General features: G+C 36.7%; 1 protein-coding gene across 3 annotated transcripts in view; it reads left to right on the top strand.

The window, feature by feature from the left end:
- LOC150083015 (uncharacterized) overlaps positions 1–19,626 on the top strand; it is a 487,383-nt gene that overhangs the window by 418,186 nt on the left and 49,571 nt on the right. For all 3 annotated transcript variants that reach the window (XM_090377743.1, XM_090377741.1, XM_090377742.1), the window contains one exon: positions 1,125–1,936. In XM_090377743.1, coding sequence (XP_090233869.1) covers positions 1,125–1,936 — 812 coding nt within the window. The remainder of the gene's footprint in view (positions 1–1,124; positions 1,937–19,626) is intronic.

Raw genomic sequence — 19,626 nt, 5'->3', positions numbered from 1 at the left:
GAGGTGTGATATATTAACATTGTTTGAAATGTGATATACTTTGAAACATTGTTTGAAACATTTGAAATCAATATGAAAAATGTATACTCAGGAAAAGGTTAATATGTTAACATGTGTATATACTCTGGAAAAGATTATTTTGTAAGTTAAATGACACACTTGTGTGTAGTTGTGAGTTTCTTATCTCTAATTTACTCACATTAGAAAGTCTAGATAACTGATAAAGTCTTCCTTAAGTTAGTTTTAATATACTTTTCTATAGCATATGTTTTAAATTAGATTTACTGGCAATTCAGGATAAAAAAAATTTCAAATTTTTGATTCATTCAGTTCCAATGTTTAAATAAAAATGGTGACAATTCCAAATTCCTTACTGAATTCTGTCATCAGGCCGGGGCCAGTATACAGTTCTATAGTTTCCAATGTTGATTTTTATTAGTAAAATTCTCAGATTCTAGCCTGATAACAGAATTCAATAAGGATTACCTCATTTCTTTAGATGTTGAGACCTATTGGGTCAAAAATCTATAATTTTTTTTATCCTGACTTACCAGTAAATCTAGTTGATAACTTAGCATGAAAAAAAAAAAAAGTATTTCTTTAAAACTAACTTAGTAGTATTACCACATAATGGCTATCTCCAAATCAAATTAAAATCTTCCTGCAGGACAATTGCAAGCCATGACTTGCAATCTAACTTTATTAGATTTTCAATTGAAAATATATTTAGGAAAAATTAATGAAATGCAACAGAGATGTTGCATTTCATTAAGGTTGCAAACTCACTTTTTGGGATTGAGTTTGCAATCTAACATAGTGACAAACAAGAACTGAGGAGGAATGGATTTTGATTCACTATGAAGGTGGGAAGGGGAGGGAGTCCAGAAGAAAAGTCCTTTCATTTTGTGTTGACAATTCTTCATTATGCCTTACATAATGAGGTATATTCTGCTGCTCAGATAATCTAAATCTATTTTAGGTTATCCAAGCATAATAAATTTGTTAGATAAATGACTCAGAAATAGAAGTTAACATTCTTTTTATGTACTTTACACATAAGTCTATATTTTATTTTTCTTATGTGGTTTTACTAATAAAGCCTTTTTCTTTCCCCTATCTTATAGAAATGACAAGCAGTGCTTTGGAAAGTGAAGTTTCAAGTAAAATTGCACCTTTAGTTGTTCCAGTTACCCTATCATCTGAATTTAATTCTTCGACCTATGGTAATTCCATGTTAAGGAATCATCATGTGCATTCTCCTTGCAAGTCTCCCAAAAGAACAGAAGAAGGAATTTATCTCAGCATCAATAAAGGAAAAGACAAAAATTCAAAGAAAAAATCTAAAAGAAAGGGAGAATCAAAGAATAAATCAAAGACCAAAAATTCTGAGAAAATTCAAAATGGAGGAAATGATCATTTTTCATCTAAACCAAAAAAGCACAAAAAACGTAAAGAAGAACACAAGCATCGTCATCATCACCACCATCACCGTTGTCACCATCACCATCATCACAAAAAGCATAAGCATGGAAAAAAGAACAGCTCTGATACTCAGGAACATCATAGACATGGTTCTGTTCCCACCCAGAATATTTCATCTGAAATACTTCTTAAGAGTAACAATTCTCTAAATAATAATTCAGGAAGTGAATTCTCACTGCCTCAAAAATCTATATGTGGATTGCAGACTTCCCTTTTAAATCCTGCCAACATTTCGTTAGAACTGCCACCTCAGGAAACAAATTCCACTTTAGGCTCTGAAAAAAAAAAGATAGAAATGACACCCTCTCTTCAGCCTTATTGCACGAATGATACAACTGCTCAGCAAAATATTATAACTGAAAATGCAAATAATGTATGTTCACAGTCATGCAACACAGAAGAAGAACGCTGTAGTGCTTTCAATGAGCAGACCACTTTGAACAATATGGCACAGGTACGTTCTCTCACAAATCCATTTCAAAGAGTCATTACTGTTATGTCAATAGGACAGTAAAAGATTTAATTTAAAATGTTAGCATAATGCACTGTAATGGGTTTACACCCAAAAAAAAAAACCAGTGAATACAAGTAGTTAATTATTTCAATGTGATATAATTTCTCTTTTTAAACCTAAACATATGTTGCATAAAAATTAATTCAGAACCTTTTCTAAATCTAAATGGACATAGATCATATATAACTGTATAACATAAATACACAAATGTGATTGTTTAATGAACGAATGCTATGAAATAATAAAAACAGGTCAACGGAAGTATTTTTCATTGGTCAAAATATGGACTAGATAAATCTTTGGATGCTGATTTCAAATCAGTTTATTTTCCTCTAGCATGCTCCTTGACTTGGACCCTTATACTTGGTTAGGGGGAACCTTCCAGTGATACTACTGTCCTTCAGGTTTAGCATCACCGGAATCCACTGCACATAATACAAGTTACATCATTGGAATCTAGCATGTGTAGCCATATGCCACAGTCAGTGTTAACTCAGAAAAGGGGATCCTGGTAGGTGAGGGACCTAACCCTAATACACCACTTGGACCCTTCCTTCAATAAGACTGCCCCTTCAATAAGAGTTCCCAGACTGCCCCAACTAGGATCAATCGACAGGTGGTTTTTATTGCTGGAGTCAACAGTATTCCTGTAGGTCTTTTTTTCCTTTTTTCCTGAAACAGGGTCAAGGCTTACTGGAAATATGGATAGATGCTCTGTGCAAACTTGGTATTGTGTTCACATACACAGCACCTGCAAGTTGCAAATGGGCATCTCCTCATTTGACTCTGTGGTGGGTAAGGTACTTAAATTATATGAAACCCTATTTTTTTTTTTTTTTTTTTTTTTAACTGTATGATCAAAATCTCTCTTCTTCTGGATCCCAACAAAGCCCTTACCCAACCAGTCAGATGATAGTAACAATGCATCTGCCAAAAGACCCAGAACTAAAGATACATTACCATCAGCAACATCACTTTTCCTCATTCTCTGTTCCACTGCAGAGCAGGCAACCTTTCTTCATTCAGGAAGGATTAGAAGGAAATCTGTTGAAAATGTTTTCGACAGATTTTGGGATTCCTTTAGGAAGATGACATTGCATATCCTAAATATGCCCATCAAATTTTGAAAGTTGTATAAATAAGGTGGATAACTTTCATTATAACCCCCCTCCATAAAACTCTGAACACTATACATCAGGGGGTGGGCAACAGCCGGCCCGCGACGATGTTGAAACCGGCCCCCTCGGTAAATGCATAAATATAGAAAATCTATACATGACTACACTCGCCGTAAACGTTCGGCTTAATTCGGTTCAATCGGGAATCGCGGCCAGTACAACAGTAACCAAGTGATTCTACGCAGCGTCAAAGAGTTATTTCCTAATTATTATTGTAGCATCGATCGAACGAAGTTCCTTTGGGTTTGACTTCTTATTGAAAAAAATAATATTGGTGCGAGATATTTTATGTTTTATGCCTTTTCTAATTATTACAATTTTTAATTTAATATAATTTATAGCCCATAAAATGAGCCAATTAAAAAAAAAGAAAAATTGATGCCGAATTCTGCATTTTCAATGATAATTGGACATTCAGATATTTTTTTTAAAAATACATTAATAATTTGGTAATTCAAGTAATATAACATTTTTTAGGTTCTGATTTTTTTTATTAAATCGTTCAATCTATTCCGGCCCGCATAATGATGCGAAAATTTCATTCGGCCCGCATCATGATATGAAAATTTCATTCGGCGGCCCGCTGATGAAAAAAGTTGCCCACCCCTGCTATACATGGTGGCATATCAGAGTGAGATCTTCATGTCTCTAAATGGAATTCAGATTCAATTGAAAGATCAAGTTGTGTGACAGCTATCAAGGTAATATTGATGTGCAAGGATGGGAATATCATTCCTACTTGAGTTCTCATCTTACATTCAATATCCCCATGGCCTCTAAGTTTCATCAGGGCAGGTTACTTAAATTGCCAAGTAAGGATTTATATTTCAAATACACTGAGGTGTTTTAAGTGCCCAGTCACAAACTGTCTGTTGGCTTCCCTGCCTGTTTTGTTTTGATGATTAAATTCAAAATTTCTATAAGATCTAAAGAATAAACAATGCTCGGCTCATATATTATTTAGAATCAACTACCTCCTTTCCAGGATACATTATGGTGTCTCAAGGAACAGGTCAAAACACTTGACCATTTAATCTGTTTGGAAACGTATTTGAAATGCTTTCCTCAAATGCAAGCACCTAGTGTCGGTGTTCATTGATATGGAAAAAGCGTAGGAATCTTCCTGGAGATTTGGAATTATAACCTTGGAATTATATTTATAACCTTGGCCCTAAGGCAAAGGTTATAAATGTCTTAAAATTCCCCTCAATGTGGACACCTGTATGTGGTGAGGGGACCTCCGAGTGTTGCTGCTGGCATTAGCATCACTGGGATCTGATGCCCATACGTTGGTTCCAGGGTTATGTCATTGGAATCTAGCATTTGCAGCCATGCACTGCGACCCATGGAAACTCGAAAAGGGGGATCCTGGTGGTTGAGTGGGCCAGTCTTAATACAACACTTCGGCCCCTGCTTCGACAAGACAGGAGGTCCCAGAACACCCTGACTGGGATCATTCGGCAGATGGTTCTTACTGCTAGGGTCAACTGCATTCCAATAAGTCTCCCTCCCTTTGGTCCTGGGACAGAATCAAGGCTTATTGGAAATGTGGGTATGATGCTCCTAAGCAAACTTGGCATCCGATTCATGTATGCAGTACCTGCTATTTCCCGAGTGGGCATCCACTCGTAGGGCTCTGTGGTAGGTATGAGTAATTTAAATCCCTGTATTTTTTTCTGGGCCCTACCTAATCGATCAGATGATAATGACAAAAAAAGGCGCCTCCGTAGCCAGGTGGGCAGGAGCATCATTGCGTAGCACATGCTTCTTGATTAGACCAGGGTTTGAGCCTGTGAGCCACCAAATACGGAGAATGCGGAAATGACCACTACATATCCCTGGAGCAATATGGCCTTAGTTGCTAATGCTCCTAAAAACCAAACAATAACAAATAAATGATAATGACACTAATTCTGTTAAAAGAACCAGAACTGAGGATAAACACCATCTGTGACACCTCTTTTCATCATTCTCCATTCCACCAGAGAGCAGTCAATCGGTAAAATGTCACCCTTCTTTATCCAGAAAGTATTAGAAGGCATGGCAGGATCACTTAAATCCGACTGCATTCTGGAGATATTTTAGTTGAAGGATCAAATACAAAGCATGTTGAAAAAATTGTGAAAGCCACATCGATGGGGGGGGAATACCTATCATCGTAACCCCCACAAAACTCTGAACTCTTCATGAAGTGTCATATCAATGTGGGATCTTCACATTTCTGAAGAAGAGACCTGCTCTGAATTGAAAGAACAAGGAGTGACAGCTGTCAAGCGAATATCCATGCAAAAGGATGGGAATCTCGTCCCTACCCGTGTTCTCATCCTTACATTCAACACTCCACAGCCTCCAAGTGCCATCAAGGCAGGCTATTTAAACTGCCTGGTGAGGATGTACATACCAAACCCACTGAGGTGTTTTAGATGTCAAAAGTATGGCCACTCACAAACTGCTTGTCATGGTAACCCTGCCTGTTCTTGATGTGGTGCCAAAGATTACGAGAGCAAGGAATGTCTAGCTCCTAAGCCAATTGTACTAGCTGCCAAGGAGAGCACCAGGTATACTCTCGAGCTTGCCAGTGGTGGAAGGATGAAAAAGAGATTCAAAACTAAAAACAGAGCTGAACATTTCCTATCAGGAGGCTAAAAATTGCATTCAGCCTATAAATAGTGGCAAGCCCTAATACCCCCCCAGAAAGTTTCTGGTAAGAGTACCATTGGCCAAACTGATAAGACTGTTCCCCCAAGGGACTCGTTCCTCCCATTACTTGCTATTTATTGATTTCACAAAAGCCCACCCAAAAATCGCAGCCAGCTGCCACTCCAATATTGGTACCTCCCAGTTCTCCAGAATTACCAAAAGTGAGCACTAAATTAACATTACAGAAAACTGAACTGCCCACATCAGGGTAATCAAAAATGTATTTTGAAACCAAGGAAGTACATGACGATTCAGTCTTGGAACTCTTTGCAGAAGAACTTGGAACTCTTTGCAATTAAGCAACAAACGAGAGTCAAATTTTACTTTTAACTGGAAAAATCTTCAGCAGAAACATATGAAATGCTAAAAGCTGTTTATGGTAATGAAACTTTGTCATACCAGCATGTTTGAATGGTATAAGCCAAGAGCGGCCAACTTAATTTGTGATGCGATCAACTTTTTTTCTTCAAAATGTGCCACAATCTACCGTCTCAAGAATTTCGTTGCACATGGTTAAAAAGGTTAATCAACACATTGAAAAATGTCGTTCATAAATTTTAAAATTAAATACAATTCAGGATTGTTATTTTAAATTCATACATACATAGATTTTTAATTTATGTGAAGTTTGTATCTTAATGTGACCTGCCAAGCTTTCAAAATTGGGGATATACTGTGATAAGGCCAGCGGTAAAGAATCTTCTGTATACAAGTCTGTAAGAGTAGAGCGATTCTTCGTCTTTTTTGTTTCAAATACGAAAAGGCTGATTCACATAGATATGTGGAACCAAAACATGAAATTAAAAGTTCACTGCATTTTTTTACATTTGGGTACTTTTCTTGGCAAACATTTTTCCAAAAGTCTTTTTCTGATGACTGGCTTTTAGGAAGATATCGTTTTGCAATGTAATAATTTCATTTTCAAGTAATATTTTCTCCATGTGAAAAATCTCAGCAATTTTTTTTTCTGCAATTTGTTTTGCAACTAAGTCTACATTAAATGGATAAGAAATATATTGACCAATGTCTTCATTTGTTTTAAAATCACTGAATCTGGTTTCAAAATCATCCACAACTTTCTAAATTTCAGAAACATATTTCTCACTATTAAATTGAAAGAACAAGGAGTGACAGCTGTCAAGCGAATATCCATGCAAAAGGATGGGAATCTCGTCCCTACCCGTGTTCTCATCCTTACATTCAACACTCCACACTCCATATTTTTACAAATGATCTTGCATATTTGCAAAATAATTGAATTTTTTTTTCTTTAGGATCCTTAACCATTGCCAAAAATTGATATTTATATGCAGAAATAACTACTAATCATGTCATCCACATTTTTATTTTTTCCTTGTAATCCCAAATTCAGATCACTTAATTTACTGGCAAAATACGGTAAAAAAGCCAGATTACACAACCACTCCGTATCCTGTAGCTGCTGATAATCATATACCCTTTGATCAACAAATTTTTTAATTTCACTCAGCAAATTTCTAAATCTCTGTAGAAACTTACTCCGACTCAGCCACCTCACATCTGTGTGTAATGTCAGATCTGGTTCATTTTCATCAAGTTGCATTTTGAAAAGTCTCCTTTGAAGCGATTGTCGTCTGATGGAATTCACGATTTTGAAAGCTAGGTCCATAACACTTTTAGTATTTAATCTTTTGCTGGCTAACACTTGTTGCTGGATGATACAGTGGTAACTCAAAACATCTGGGAATTCATCATCCTTTTGGTACAATGCGATAAATCTGTTAAGATGCCCCATCATTGCTTTAGCTCCATCTGTTGTTATTGATACGAGCTTAAATAGTGGTAATTTAATTTTTTCAATAATATTTTTGAATGCGTTAAATATATTATTATTTTAACAAAACCATACCCAGCAGTTCTTCTCTAGTGGCAGAATAATCAAAAACTATACGAACAAAAACCAGGAATTTAGCTGTATCACTGATATCTGTAGATTCATCCAGTTGTAAAGAAAAAGACACGCAATTAGCAATATGAGCATGCATTATTCGCTCACATTTTTTCGATGCTTCGCATCACAGTATTTCAAGATAATTGCAGATCTTGAAGAGCACTTTTAGTTTCATTTTTGTTCTTAAAATTTTCAAAAAGATAATCTGTTATTTCTAAAAATGCGTTTTTGATTAATTGACCATCAGAAAATGGTTTGCATTTTTTTGCAAGAAATGACTCACTTTAAATGATGCTACAGTTATTGCTTTAGATTGTAAATTAGGTGTCATGAAGAAATTTTGTTGTGTGAATAATCTGGATTAAGTTCTTTTAATTTATTTTTTCTAAGGTCACTATTAGGGAAAATCCAATTGGTATTTACCATGGAGTGCGTTGAAATACCTTTCTAAATTTCCTCTTTTGGGTATAGCCACGGAAGCATTGCAAATCAAACAACAACATTTTTCTTTTATCATTACAAAAAAGTATTCTAGTTCCCACTCTTGATGAAAATGATACGTTTTACTCTTTTCCATAGTATTCATTTTAAATCAAAGGGTATTAAATTAGCATATAAGTACTGTCCAGTTATTAATATTAAGTAAGCTAAATAAGAATTCGACACATCCACTGCTGTCCACAATGGAACTGCGTGAATTTTCACTAGATAAGCCTTTCACAGCAACAAGAGTAGTCATTTGGTTCAACGGATTTGTAATAAGTGTATGCATTGGGGCGCATAATAACAATATTTAGATTTTGACTAATCTATTTTATATATATATTTAAAATTCTTCGTGATCGATCGAAATTAAAGCCCTGGTATAAGCTATTCAAAGATGGTCATGAGGATGTTTGCATGCTCAAGAAGTGGCTGTCTGCCAAACTCTCAAAATGAGAATAGAGTTGCAAAAGTTCAGGAAATTGTGGCAAGAGATCATTGCTTGATCCTCAGAATGATGGTTGGCTATGAGTTTAATATGAAAGGTGATAATTCATCAAATTCTACATGAACGTTTAGAGAAAAGGAAGGTCTGTGCAAAATTTGTTCCAGACTTGTCAAAACAATCCTAATTTCCTTGCTGTGTTGTCACTGGAGATGAGTGTGTGGTGTTTCAGTGTGATCCAGAGATGAAACATCAGAGCATTCAGCCGACTTCAAAATCATCACCAAGCCCCAAAATGTTTTGTTTACAGAAGTCCAGGATCACGACGATTCTGATCATATCCCTTTGGCCCCTGCATTGACAAGATGGGAGGTCAATGCCAGGTTCAATGGACTGTTGTTTGCTTGCAAGGGTCGACTATGCAGAAGCCATGTCTCTATGCTTGGTCCAAGGAGACAGGATTTGAGGCTGGTGAATGGTCTGGTATGAGTAGCCCTAGTGCCCCATTCCTAACACATTTATTGTTTGTTGAGAAATGACCATCCCTTTAGGTTCCATGGCAGGTTGAGAGAAAGTCAGAATGCTTAATTAATACAAATCTTTATGAATCCTGATAATAAAAATCTACCTTTGGGACCCTAGATAGAGTAATACCTACATATCACTGTATTTAGAAATCTATTAGCTCAGTGTAGAATTAATCAGTTAAATTGATTAATCTTATCAATTAGATTGTATTTAAGCAGAAATAATGCCCCTGACTGGAGCAGCAAAGCAAGTGACACAAACTAGTGCAGTGCTGTGGAGAACCAAAGGGAGTGATTCTCCAATGCATCACAGCCTAAAAAAAAATGTGCGACGTGAAATGTTTGCAAATGTTTCTGGAACAGGACATGATCCAGCCAAGGAGGATATCTTTGTGTGTGGGTGCTAGGTGCAAAGAGCGTGAAAAAATTAGGCACCAACTCGGTGGTCTGATGAGTGTTTATGAGACTTTGAAGAGTAGGGTAGATGTCCTTGAAGGAATAAAATGGGGGCCCATCAAGCTATCACCTATCCAACTCGATACCTGAGCTCACTATTGTGCATCAGACAACACAGTGAAAAATCCTCAAGCAGAATGCGTTGGTCCCACAGGAGTTAGCTATTGTTGCAGATTCTGTTGTCAGGAATAAGAGATGTGAGGACTTGTTTAACAAGTACAGAGCAATGTTGGCAAAAAACCACAAGTTAGAATTAAATTTGAAAGGGCCTGCAATTATGCGCAGACATGTTGAGAGCCTTGTCAATCAGTTCAGTGCTGTAGAGAATGTGTAAGGCTCATAAGGTAGAATTTTTTTTCAGTGTGGTCTGTGCATGTTAACAGAGAGAATGTGTTTTTACAGGGATGAGATACCCTTAAATAGAAGGGGTGCAAGAATATTTGCTGATGCCATCGAGGCAGTAATAGGTGGGTTGGAATACTGCTAGCTTGGCGGATACACAGACTAATAGATTAACTAGAGCTGCTGGAAAAAGTGAAAGTGATTCTGGCACTGCTTCTATTGGAACATGCAGCAACATGGAAAGCAAGGTATTGGGAATTTCAGGCCCTGCTGTGGGTCATTGTTGAAAAAGTAAATACATGGTGTGTTAGAGAAACTAAAAGTAAGAACGTGTGCATGTATACTTTACTAATGCTAAAAGCATCGTAAATAAGTTTGGAGTTCAGTAAACCTGCGATTTAACAGACCCCAATATAACGGATTTTGGATTTAATGGACCAGACAAATAATAATACAGTAATATTATTTTTCAACCGTATTATTTTTTTAGGTTATACAAAACTTCAGTGTTATTATTAATTAAAAATTAATAATAATTACTTATTTCCATTATTGTTTTGATAATTACCTACTTTTATTTTTATAATCAAATTCAGGAAATTGTAGTCAGAAAATTGTTTTTAATTCTTTCTGAAAACGTGTTCAAATAGCTGTTTTCTCAGATTACAGATAACAGATAAAAGCAGGCGTGACTTGCGAGCTGAATATAAAAGTATTCCATCTCACCCCAGCTGGAAATAACTGTTTGATCCTCAAAATGTAATATTATACCGTAATAAACCTAATGAAAACCACCCTGCTGGTCTTCAATTACAAGAGACCATGAGCAGTTGGAACATTAACTTTCAGCATATCCTTGATGACTATGCTTCTCCTGAACTTCCCTGGATTCAATTTTCACCTTGTTGTGATACTTTCTTTCTGAGATGGGGAAAATGCTACCCGCAAAACAACAACCTACAGCATGAAGCACATACACCTTAGAAAACTCAGAAAAACTACTTATCTACACTGATGGCTCCAAAACAGATGAAGCCGAAGGTGCTGCAGCAATTTCTTCTACCTTCTCTATATCTGTATCTCTTCCTACCGAATGCAGTATCTATACCGCAGAATTATATGCAATAAAACTGGCCCTAGATAATATAAGTAAGTAGCATTTCAAGCAAGCATTGATATACACAGACTCCTTAAGTGCAGTCACCACCATTCAGTCTGCTACTTCTTCCCACCATCCCATTCTGAAACAGATCCAATACAGATTATATCAGTATCAATCATCAAATCAGATGGTCACCTTCTGCTGGATCCCTGGTCATGTCGGCATCCCAGGTAATGAACATGTGGATCATGCTGCTAAACATCCTGACAGTACATCATTCTGCCATCTGAAAGTCCCATACACTGATTATAAATCCATTATCAAAACATCCGTAGCCAGATGGGAAGGAGCAGCAGTGCAAAGCACACACTTCTTGATTAGACCAGGGTTCGAGCCCATCACCACCAAATACGGAGGATGCGGAAAGGTCAGGGAATGACCACCGCATATCCCCTGAGCAATATGGCCTTAGCTGCTAATGCAGCTAAGGCCATAAAAAACCAAATAACAAACAAACTATCAAAACATGTAGGACTCAATGGTCAGAACTGTGGCAAACACAAGTCAATAATAAACTATTCCAGATTAAAAAAGAACCTCAGCTATGGACTTCTAGTTTCAGGAGAAGCAGGCAAGAAGAAACCATTTTGGCAAGACTTAGAATTGGTCATTCTTATACAATGCATCTGTTTTTGCTTATGAGAGAGAATCCTCCTCAATCTCTCATCTGTCAGACCCAGCTAATAATTAAACATTTTCTAATAGAATGCCCTCAGTATGCAACTATCCGAAAATCCAGTTTCTATTCCTTATCTAATTTGCAGGAATCTCTAACTTTATTACACATACTTCAAAAATACAAATTTTGAAGAACTATTTCAATACTTGAAACACATAAAGTTATATAACAATCTCTGAGAGACATAATATACCATTTTCGGTCATAAGAAATTCATGAACAGGCACAATAGGGCCCAGGGGACCCTTGTGCCAAAAATCCTCAATTACAACAACAACAGCGAGCTGAACAAGACTCGGTACACCGACTTACTTTGTTTCTGTCTCAGTCTTCCTCAAGCTATTGTGCAGTCATGTTGTATACAGAGTGTTTCTGTGATTTCTGAATTGTGACTTTATTTATTAAATAATTTTGCAATCCTTACAATTTAAAATGGCATCAAGTGATAGAGGAGTTAAAAGAAAGCATGTGAACTTAAATGTGGCACAGAAATTAGAGCTAATTGAGAAATTAGAACAAGGCATCTCGGTAGCATGTGTTTGTGAAATTTACGGTGTGAAAAAAAACAATTTCTGATATCCCTGTCAAAGGCCAAATTGCAACGTTTTATATCTACAACAGAATATTGCATATTCTTTATTATAATTTAATAATTTTATATTGTACAGTACTGTATATTGTATTAAAGCTTTTTTTTTTTTTTTACATTAAGAACAATAAGAAATGTCCCCCCCCCCCCAGGTTACATTCGATTCGATGTACTTTCAGCATTAACAGATGCCCCTTCTCCCCTATTAGTCCGTTAAATCGAGGGTTAATACTGATTACGTCGTTGAATGAAGACATCATAGGACTAGTGGAGATGTGGTATCACTCATGCATAAGCAATGCTAAATTTCAATATGGGGAATACAGTGCATACAGAAAGGATGGACAGTACAGGAGAGGTGGAGGGGTTATGCTCTTAGATAAGAAGAATATTAAATCTAAGGCGATGCATCCAGTTGACTTTGGTGACAAGTGCACTGTTGAGTTAGTTTGTTGTGATATAATCACTGAGAAAATAAAATTGAGAGTAGCATAAGGCAAAAAATCAATGTTCATAATGGAGGATTTTAACTTTCTAGATGTTGACTGAAATTTGTGGGTTGGTTACTCACACACTAGCAAGACTTATGAATTTCTTGGATGACTGTTTTCTACAGCAGCATGTTAGAGAGGCAACAAGAGGAAGCTATACTCTTGGTCTGGTTATCAGCAATAATTCTACAAGCATAAAGAATCTACAGTTAAAAGACACACTGGGTGGCAGTGATCACAGTGTACTAATGTGGAATTTAATTAAAGCCATAACTACTGTCAAGGGTAAAAGGAAGGACTTTTGCTTTCGTAAGGATGACTACAGAGTACTCAGACAGTTTTTAAATTACGTGCAGTAGGACCAACTGATGATGTTACCAACAGCAAATTATAAACGAGAAGTATTCGGGGAAGTAATCAAAGAAGTTACTAAGCTTTTCATACCAACAAAGGAATACTGTTCAAGGCTTAGACCTAAATGGATGTCAGATGAACTATTGAGACAAATAGCTGAGACAAACAGTGCATGGGATGCATATAAATTATTGGGTTACACAGAAGCCTATAGTAGATATAAATTAGTCTGTAATCAAGTCACAAAGGAGGTTAGGCAAGCTAAGGCAAATTATGAGAAGTCTGGTAAAGAATGCAAAGAAAAACAGCAAAGATTTCTATGTGTATATTAACAGTGGAAGGAAGGGATTGAATCACATTGGGCCACTTGATGTCTATTGATTAACTGTTGATGACCCTGCTTGGGTTGTGGACAAATTGAATAGGTATTTTGGATCTACATTAGCACATGAGGAATTCTTTACGGAAGGGAATACCATAAGTTTATCAAACTCTAACGAGTGGTTAAATGACTGTGATAACTGAAAGAAAAATGTAGGAGAAATTGTTGAGGATGGACATAAAAAGGGCACCTTATCCAATTATATCCAATTATATTAAGGGATGTAGCAAAGGAGGTAAACAAACTCTTAGTCATAATTATGAGAGCATTCTTTTATTCAGGGGAGGTCCATATGGACTAGAAAAGTGCAAACATATCCCCAATTCATAAAAGGGATCAAAAGACGACATGAGTAATTGCAGACCTGTTAGCTTATTGTTTATTCCAGGGAAAATCACTGGTTAAAGAAATAATGCAGGACCATTTCGACAGGCATGAAATTGTACTGCAATCAAAGCATGGATTTGTCAATGGGTGGGCTTGTCTGACCAATCTGATAGGTTAATATGATGCAAGAGACCAAGGAAGTGGATGCAAAAAATAATTTTGACATCACATACCTCGATTTCAAGAAGACTATTGATACTATTGCACCTAAGACTGCTGTACAAACAGCAATACTGTGGCATTAAGGGCAAATTACTGCTATGGATAAAGGGATGGTTAAGTGGAAGGAGAGAAGGAGTGGTTATCAATGGGCACTGCTCTTCATGTACTAATGTTATTAGTGGAGTTTCCAGAGTTCAGTGCTGGGACCATTGTTGTTTTTCAATATTTATTGATGATATTGATATTAGGCTTAATTGGTGCCTCCGTAGCCAGGTGGCAGGAGCAGCAGTGCGTAGCACACGCTTCCTGATTAGACTGGGGTTTGAGCCCATGATCACCAAGTACGGAGGATGCGGAAGGTGAGGGAATGACCACCGCATATCCCCAGCCCGGATAAAGGGTTGGCGTCAGGAAGGGCATCCGCCGTAAAAATTTCATGCCAAAACAGTAAAAACGCTGACCTCATATATATATATATATATATATATATATTATATATATAATGGGAAAGAGGAGAGGACAAAAAAAAAAAAAAAAATTTGATATTAGGCTTAATGTATAAGTTTGCAGATGATCACAGTTTGGCTGGGGTGGTTAACGACAGTCATCAGGGTGAGCTACTGCATCAAGATTTTGGAAAATTGGGTCGATGGACTGAGAAATGGCAATTTCAAGTTTAACATTGACAAATGCAAGGTACTGCAATGGGTAGCAATAACCCCAAAGTAACTTATCAACTATGTGGTACTACACTTGGGGTTATGGAGAATAAAAAAGACCTGGGGTTAATTGTTTAGTCAGACATAATTCTCTGAGAAGTGCAGATATGCTGCCAGGACAGGCGGTGTTTTGTCAATGATATAGAGAAACTTTGCTAGCAGAGATAGGTTTGTGATTATCCCTTTGTATAGGCTGCATCTTGAGTAATGTACAGTAATACCCCGAAGTTACGCGATAGGTGGGTCCGACGAAAATCGCGTAAGTCGAATTCGCGTAAGTCGGGGTACAACTTTGCATATAAATACATATAAATTTTGCTTAATTGGGACCAAGGACTAACAAAAACACTAGTTTAGAAGAAAAATATTAATAAAATTGCAGTTCTTTATACATATTAATACAAAATATGTATTAAAAAAACAAATGACTTACGTAAAAAAAGTTATTTCGATGTCGATGGCTTCATAAAATCTAACAAATTCGTCTGACGACACAGCGCGTTCTTTTTTTCACGCAGAATTTCTTCGTAGCAAGCTAATAATTTTTTTATTCCTTGCTTTGTAGCTATAACGCGTTCTTCGTTGGAGTCTGTTTTCTAAAATTTTTAAGCCCTTTACAATTGAGCCCTTTTCAATTTTCAACCTGTCAAGTTTGCAATTGTCATGTGCTTTTCGCCGTTGCTTCATTTAGGCCTGTAGCACGTGCAATATCACATGGTCTTTCATTTCGCTCAAAGCGTTTCACAATTTCATATTTTTTCTCTATCGACAGAGGTGGACTGGCCATAAGCCTTACCGGGGAAACCCCGGTGGGCCAGTGTGATTTTGGCCATAAACCATAGTATGAGGCCACTATAAATTTTCCCGGGTAAGAATTTTTGACCCAGTCCGCCTCTGTTTATCGATAATTGCTTTTCTTTTTCTCTCTGAATCTGCAGTGTCTTCACCAGGACGCTTCCTTTTCACACCTTTTAATTAAGTATTTTACTCATTTTTAGGGAATAAAGCACAATTACAAAACGAGGAGGCACGCTTGATACGGATAAACAAAGCTTCGCGCATGTAGCAACTGAATAAACAACACCATAAAGGCAGAGATACACTATTAACACCTCACATTTCTAGGGGTTACTACCATAAAACAATAAAAATCCAGTTGTGTTTCTGCTAGTGAAATCTGTTATAAACTGGTAGTAAACTCGATCTAATTGCATTTGCGATTATACCGATAGCTGGAATTGTGTTGCTTTTTACGTTATTATGGTGAAATGTGTTTCCCCTTCACTGATATAAAAAACATAAAAGCAGCAAAGTTGAATTTTGTTCATCTTTCGCTCTCATTCTCCGCCGTCGCACCGTATATCGATAACATATGAAAACCGACCTTGAAGATAGTGGGCGGCAGCGTTGCCAAACGAAAAAAATCAAGAACCGCGTAACTCCGAGTTCGCGTAAGTCGGGGTAGCGTAAGTCGGGGTATTACTGTATACAGATCTGGAAGCTTCACTTTAGAAAGGATACAAATCTGATGGAATGAATGCAGAGAAAGGCACCAGATTGATGAAGGGAACAAAAGACTGCTTTCTAGAAAGGCTTTAGTTTTGCAAATTGCAGCGTCTCACTGAAAACTAGGCACTTGCAGGGAGATTTGAATGATTTAGGTGTTTAAAGCCTTGAATGGATTGAGTAAGCTGAATGTTAATGATATTTTTCCACTTGAGAGACTACACACACACACACACACCCACACACACACATGTGCGTGCACAAGGGGACATAAATTCAATTTGAGGGAGGATGGTTGCAGGATAGATGTGCAGAAGTTTGCCTTCAGCCAGTGGGTGGGTGATTGTTGGATCTGTTGTGTGAGTGGATGGGTTGAAAAAATTCAAGGGAGAAATAGACATTCTTTGTGTGAGTACAGATGGATGAACTATTTTTTTTATTTATTTTTTATTTTATTTTTTTTTTTTGGCTGATGCAATATAAGTTTGCTTTTTTGCATCATTTGCCATTACTACTACTACCCCAACAAAGGCCCTACCAAAAAAATTAGATAATAACCAAAGTAACCACTTCAACAGAGAGACAAAGAACTGAAGATATATGAAGTTCAGTACCTTGATACATGACTCTATAATTCACTTTAATAGTGAAAATGTCATCCTTTTTTATCCATATGGGTTTGGAGAAGTTTTCTCTTATAAATCAGTTAAGTAGCTTTGCTCTGGTGATATCCTTGTCTGAAAGTGATATACATTCAAAACAGCTTCTCTGAACTACATTAGTTAGAGAATGCCTATTACAGTACCACTCCACAAGGCACCAAATTCATCCTGTAGTGTCATCTCAGAATGGGACCATCTTTAAGTGTCTGAAGAGGAAATGTTTTTCTGAACTAAAAACTGAGGGAACAGCAGTTTCCAAATAAATATTTGGCCATAGATTTGAGAATCTAGTCCATACTTGAAAATCTTATCTTCAGTTCACCAACATCTTCTAATTCAATCACAAATGAGTTCTTGCATTGCCCAGTGAGGATGTACCTACATTGTACACTTGCAGTAACCTGCTACAGTGCTAGGTGTAGCACTAGGGTTTTTGGTGCACCTAGGCAGAAATGTATTTGGCATTCTTGGGATACTTTAAATATTATTATAATAAAATTTTTGAATTTTGGACCCCTATGCCCTGCTTACCAGGTTTACCATGCATGAATTTGGTGGTGCAAAGGACCGTGTATTACCATATTTTCAGCTCAAAAACCTACGTGTATCAATTGCCAAGGAGAGCATATTCTTAAGCTTGCCAGATGTAAAAATTAAAAATAAATACATATTTAAGACAGAGCTTTCTTATCTCCTGGTGTAAATATATCATACCAGAAGACTTCAAAAGCAATAAAGCCAGTAAATAGCAATAAACAAACATAGCTTAGAAGGTTGCAGGAAATATTTATCAGGACATAAACAGATATTTAAATATTCTGCTGAAGGAATCACTCTTTACCATTGTCTTCCCATTTACAGAGTTCCCAAAAACTGCACACAGAAAAATTAGACAGCTGCCATTCCAATATCAGTACCCCTAATCTGGCACATTAGGGGTACTGATATTGGAAGGTTCAAGTGCCAATGGACTACGAAGCTAAAGTTCATGAACAATTGGTGTTAAAACTGTTTTCTGAAGAAGAAGAAATGAACCAATCAGTGGCCATTCTTCTCCAAAAAAAGATAAATATGAAAAAGTGTCATGCCAAAATAATGGCTAAATTCCATTTGTGGAACTGCCTGGAACAGAAATCATGCTAACAAGTCTATAATTACTCACTTTGTCCTTTGATCTACCTTTGTGAATTGGGAATACATTTGTCCATCTCTAATCCATTGGGATTTGCCCTAAAAGCAATGATGCTCTCAGAATGTGGCTAAAAGTTTGCTTACCTGTTTTGCTGCCTCCTTTATTTTAATTGGATAGATTCCATCCACCAGTAAATCACTTACTTGGGTAGTGGAGGTTTGCCTCAACCTCCCCAGTAAGTGAAGGAAGGAAGGAGATAAAGGGAGCAGTTAGAGAGATCAGTGCATGAAATGTAGAGGAAGGCGTGTGAAAGAAGGTGTTGATATGCTTCCAAAGGTGATAAATCTACCGTTTTGCAGTGTAAAACAGACTTTGAGTGTGTTAATGGAAGAAAGTGACTTTATTGTGGACAAGTTCTTTCTAACCCGTACAAAAATATGGCTACGAATAACAAGGGAAATGTGAAAAGATCAAAGAAGGTGATGACTACCGAATAAAATTGAGTTATTAGATAAAATTTCTAATGGTGAAAGTGTCTCCTCAGTGGCAAAATCAATGAGTCAACGGTACGATCAATTAAGAAATTGGAAGAAAAAATCTGCCGTAGTGCCCGTGAAAACACGCTAATTGCTTCAAAAATTTGCTCTGTAACTCGTGGTGTTAAATTAGAAAGAATGGAAAAAGCTTTAAATCTGTGGATAGAAGACCCAACTCAAAATAAAATTCTGTGGAGTTCACTCCTCATTCGTGAAAAGGCAAAACTCCTTTATCAACACTTTAGCAAAACTGGTGATAGCACTGGCGGGATAAGTTTTTTTTGCTAGCAAAGGTGCTGGTTTGAAAGATTTGTTTGAAATTTGTAATAAATATTAAATTGTTTCTTATATTCATTTCGATGCCATATGCTTGCATTTCACTATGTACTGTCTATGTACATAGTCATATATGAAGGTACATATAATACATACATAGACAAAATTTTAGACTAGTTTTTCTTATATATTGCATACTTTGGAACGGAACCCCTTTATTACTATGGGAGCCATAACTCAGTATTCGTGTTTTCGGTATTCGTGGCATTTCTCAGAAACGTAACCCCCATGAATAGCGGGGGTTTACTGTATTTCTTTACAAAATCGGTGAAAATGATCTCGAACTCAATGATAAACAATGGTTTTTAAGACTTTTGTTCTTAACAGACATAATGAGCCATTATAATGATTTCAACGTACAACTCCAAGGAAATAACCACACAATTTTGAAAATGTACGAGGAATGGAAGAGTTTTTGTTCAAAATTAATATTATTTGAAACTGACATAAAAACTAAAATATTTCATTTCTT

Source organism: Mastigoproctus giganteus, chromosome 7, assembly GCF_048544385.1.
Source record: "Mastigoproctus giganteus isolate SK-2022 chromosome 7, ASM4854438v1, whole genome shotgun sequence".
In the NCBI taxonomy this organism is placed as follows: domain Eukaryota; kingdom Metazoa; phylum Arthropoda; class Arachnida; order Uropygi; family Thelyphonidae; genus Mastigoproctus; species Mastigoproctus giganteus.
The sequence above is the reverse complement of the archived record's forward strand: the minus strand, read 5'-3'. Positions and strand labels throughout refer to the sequence as shown.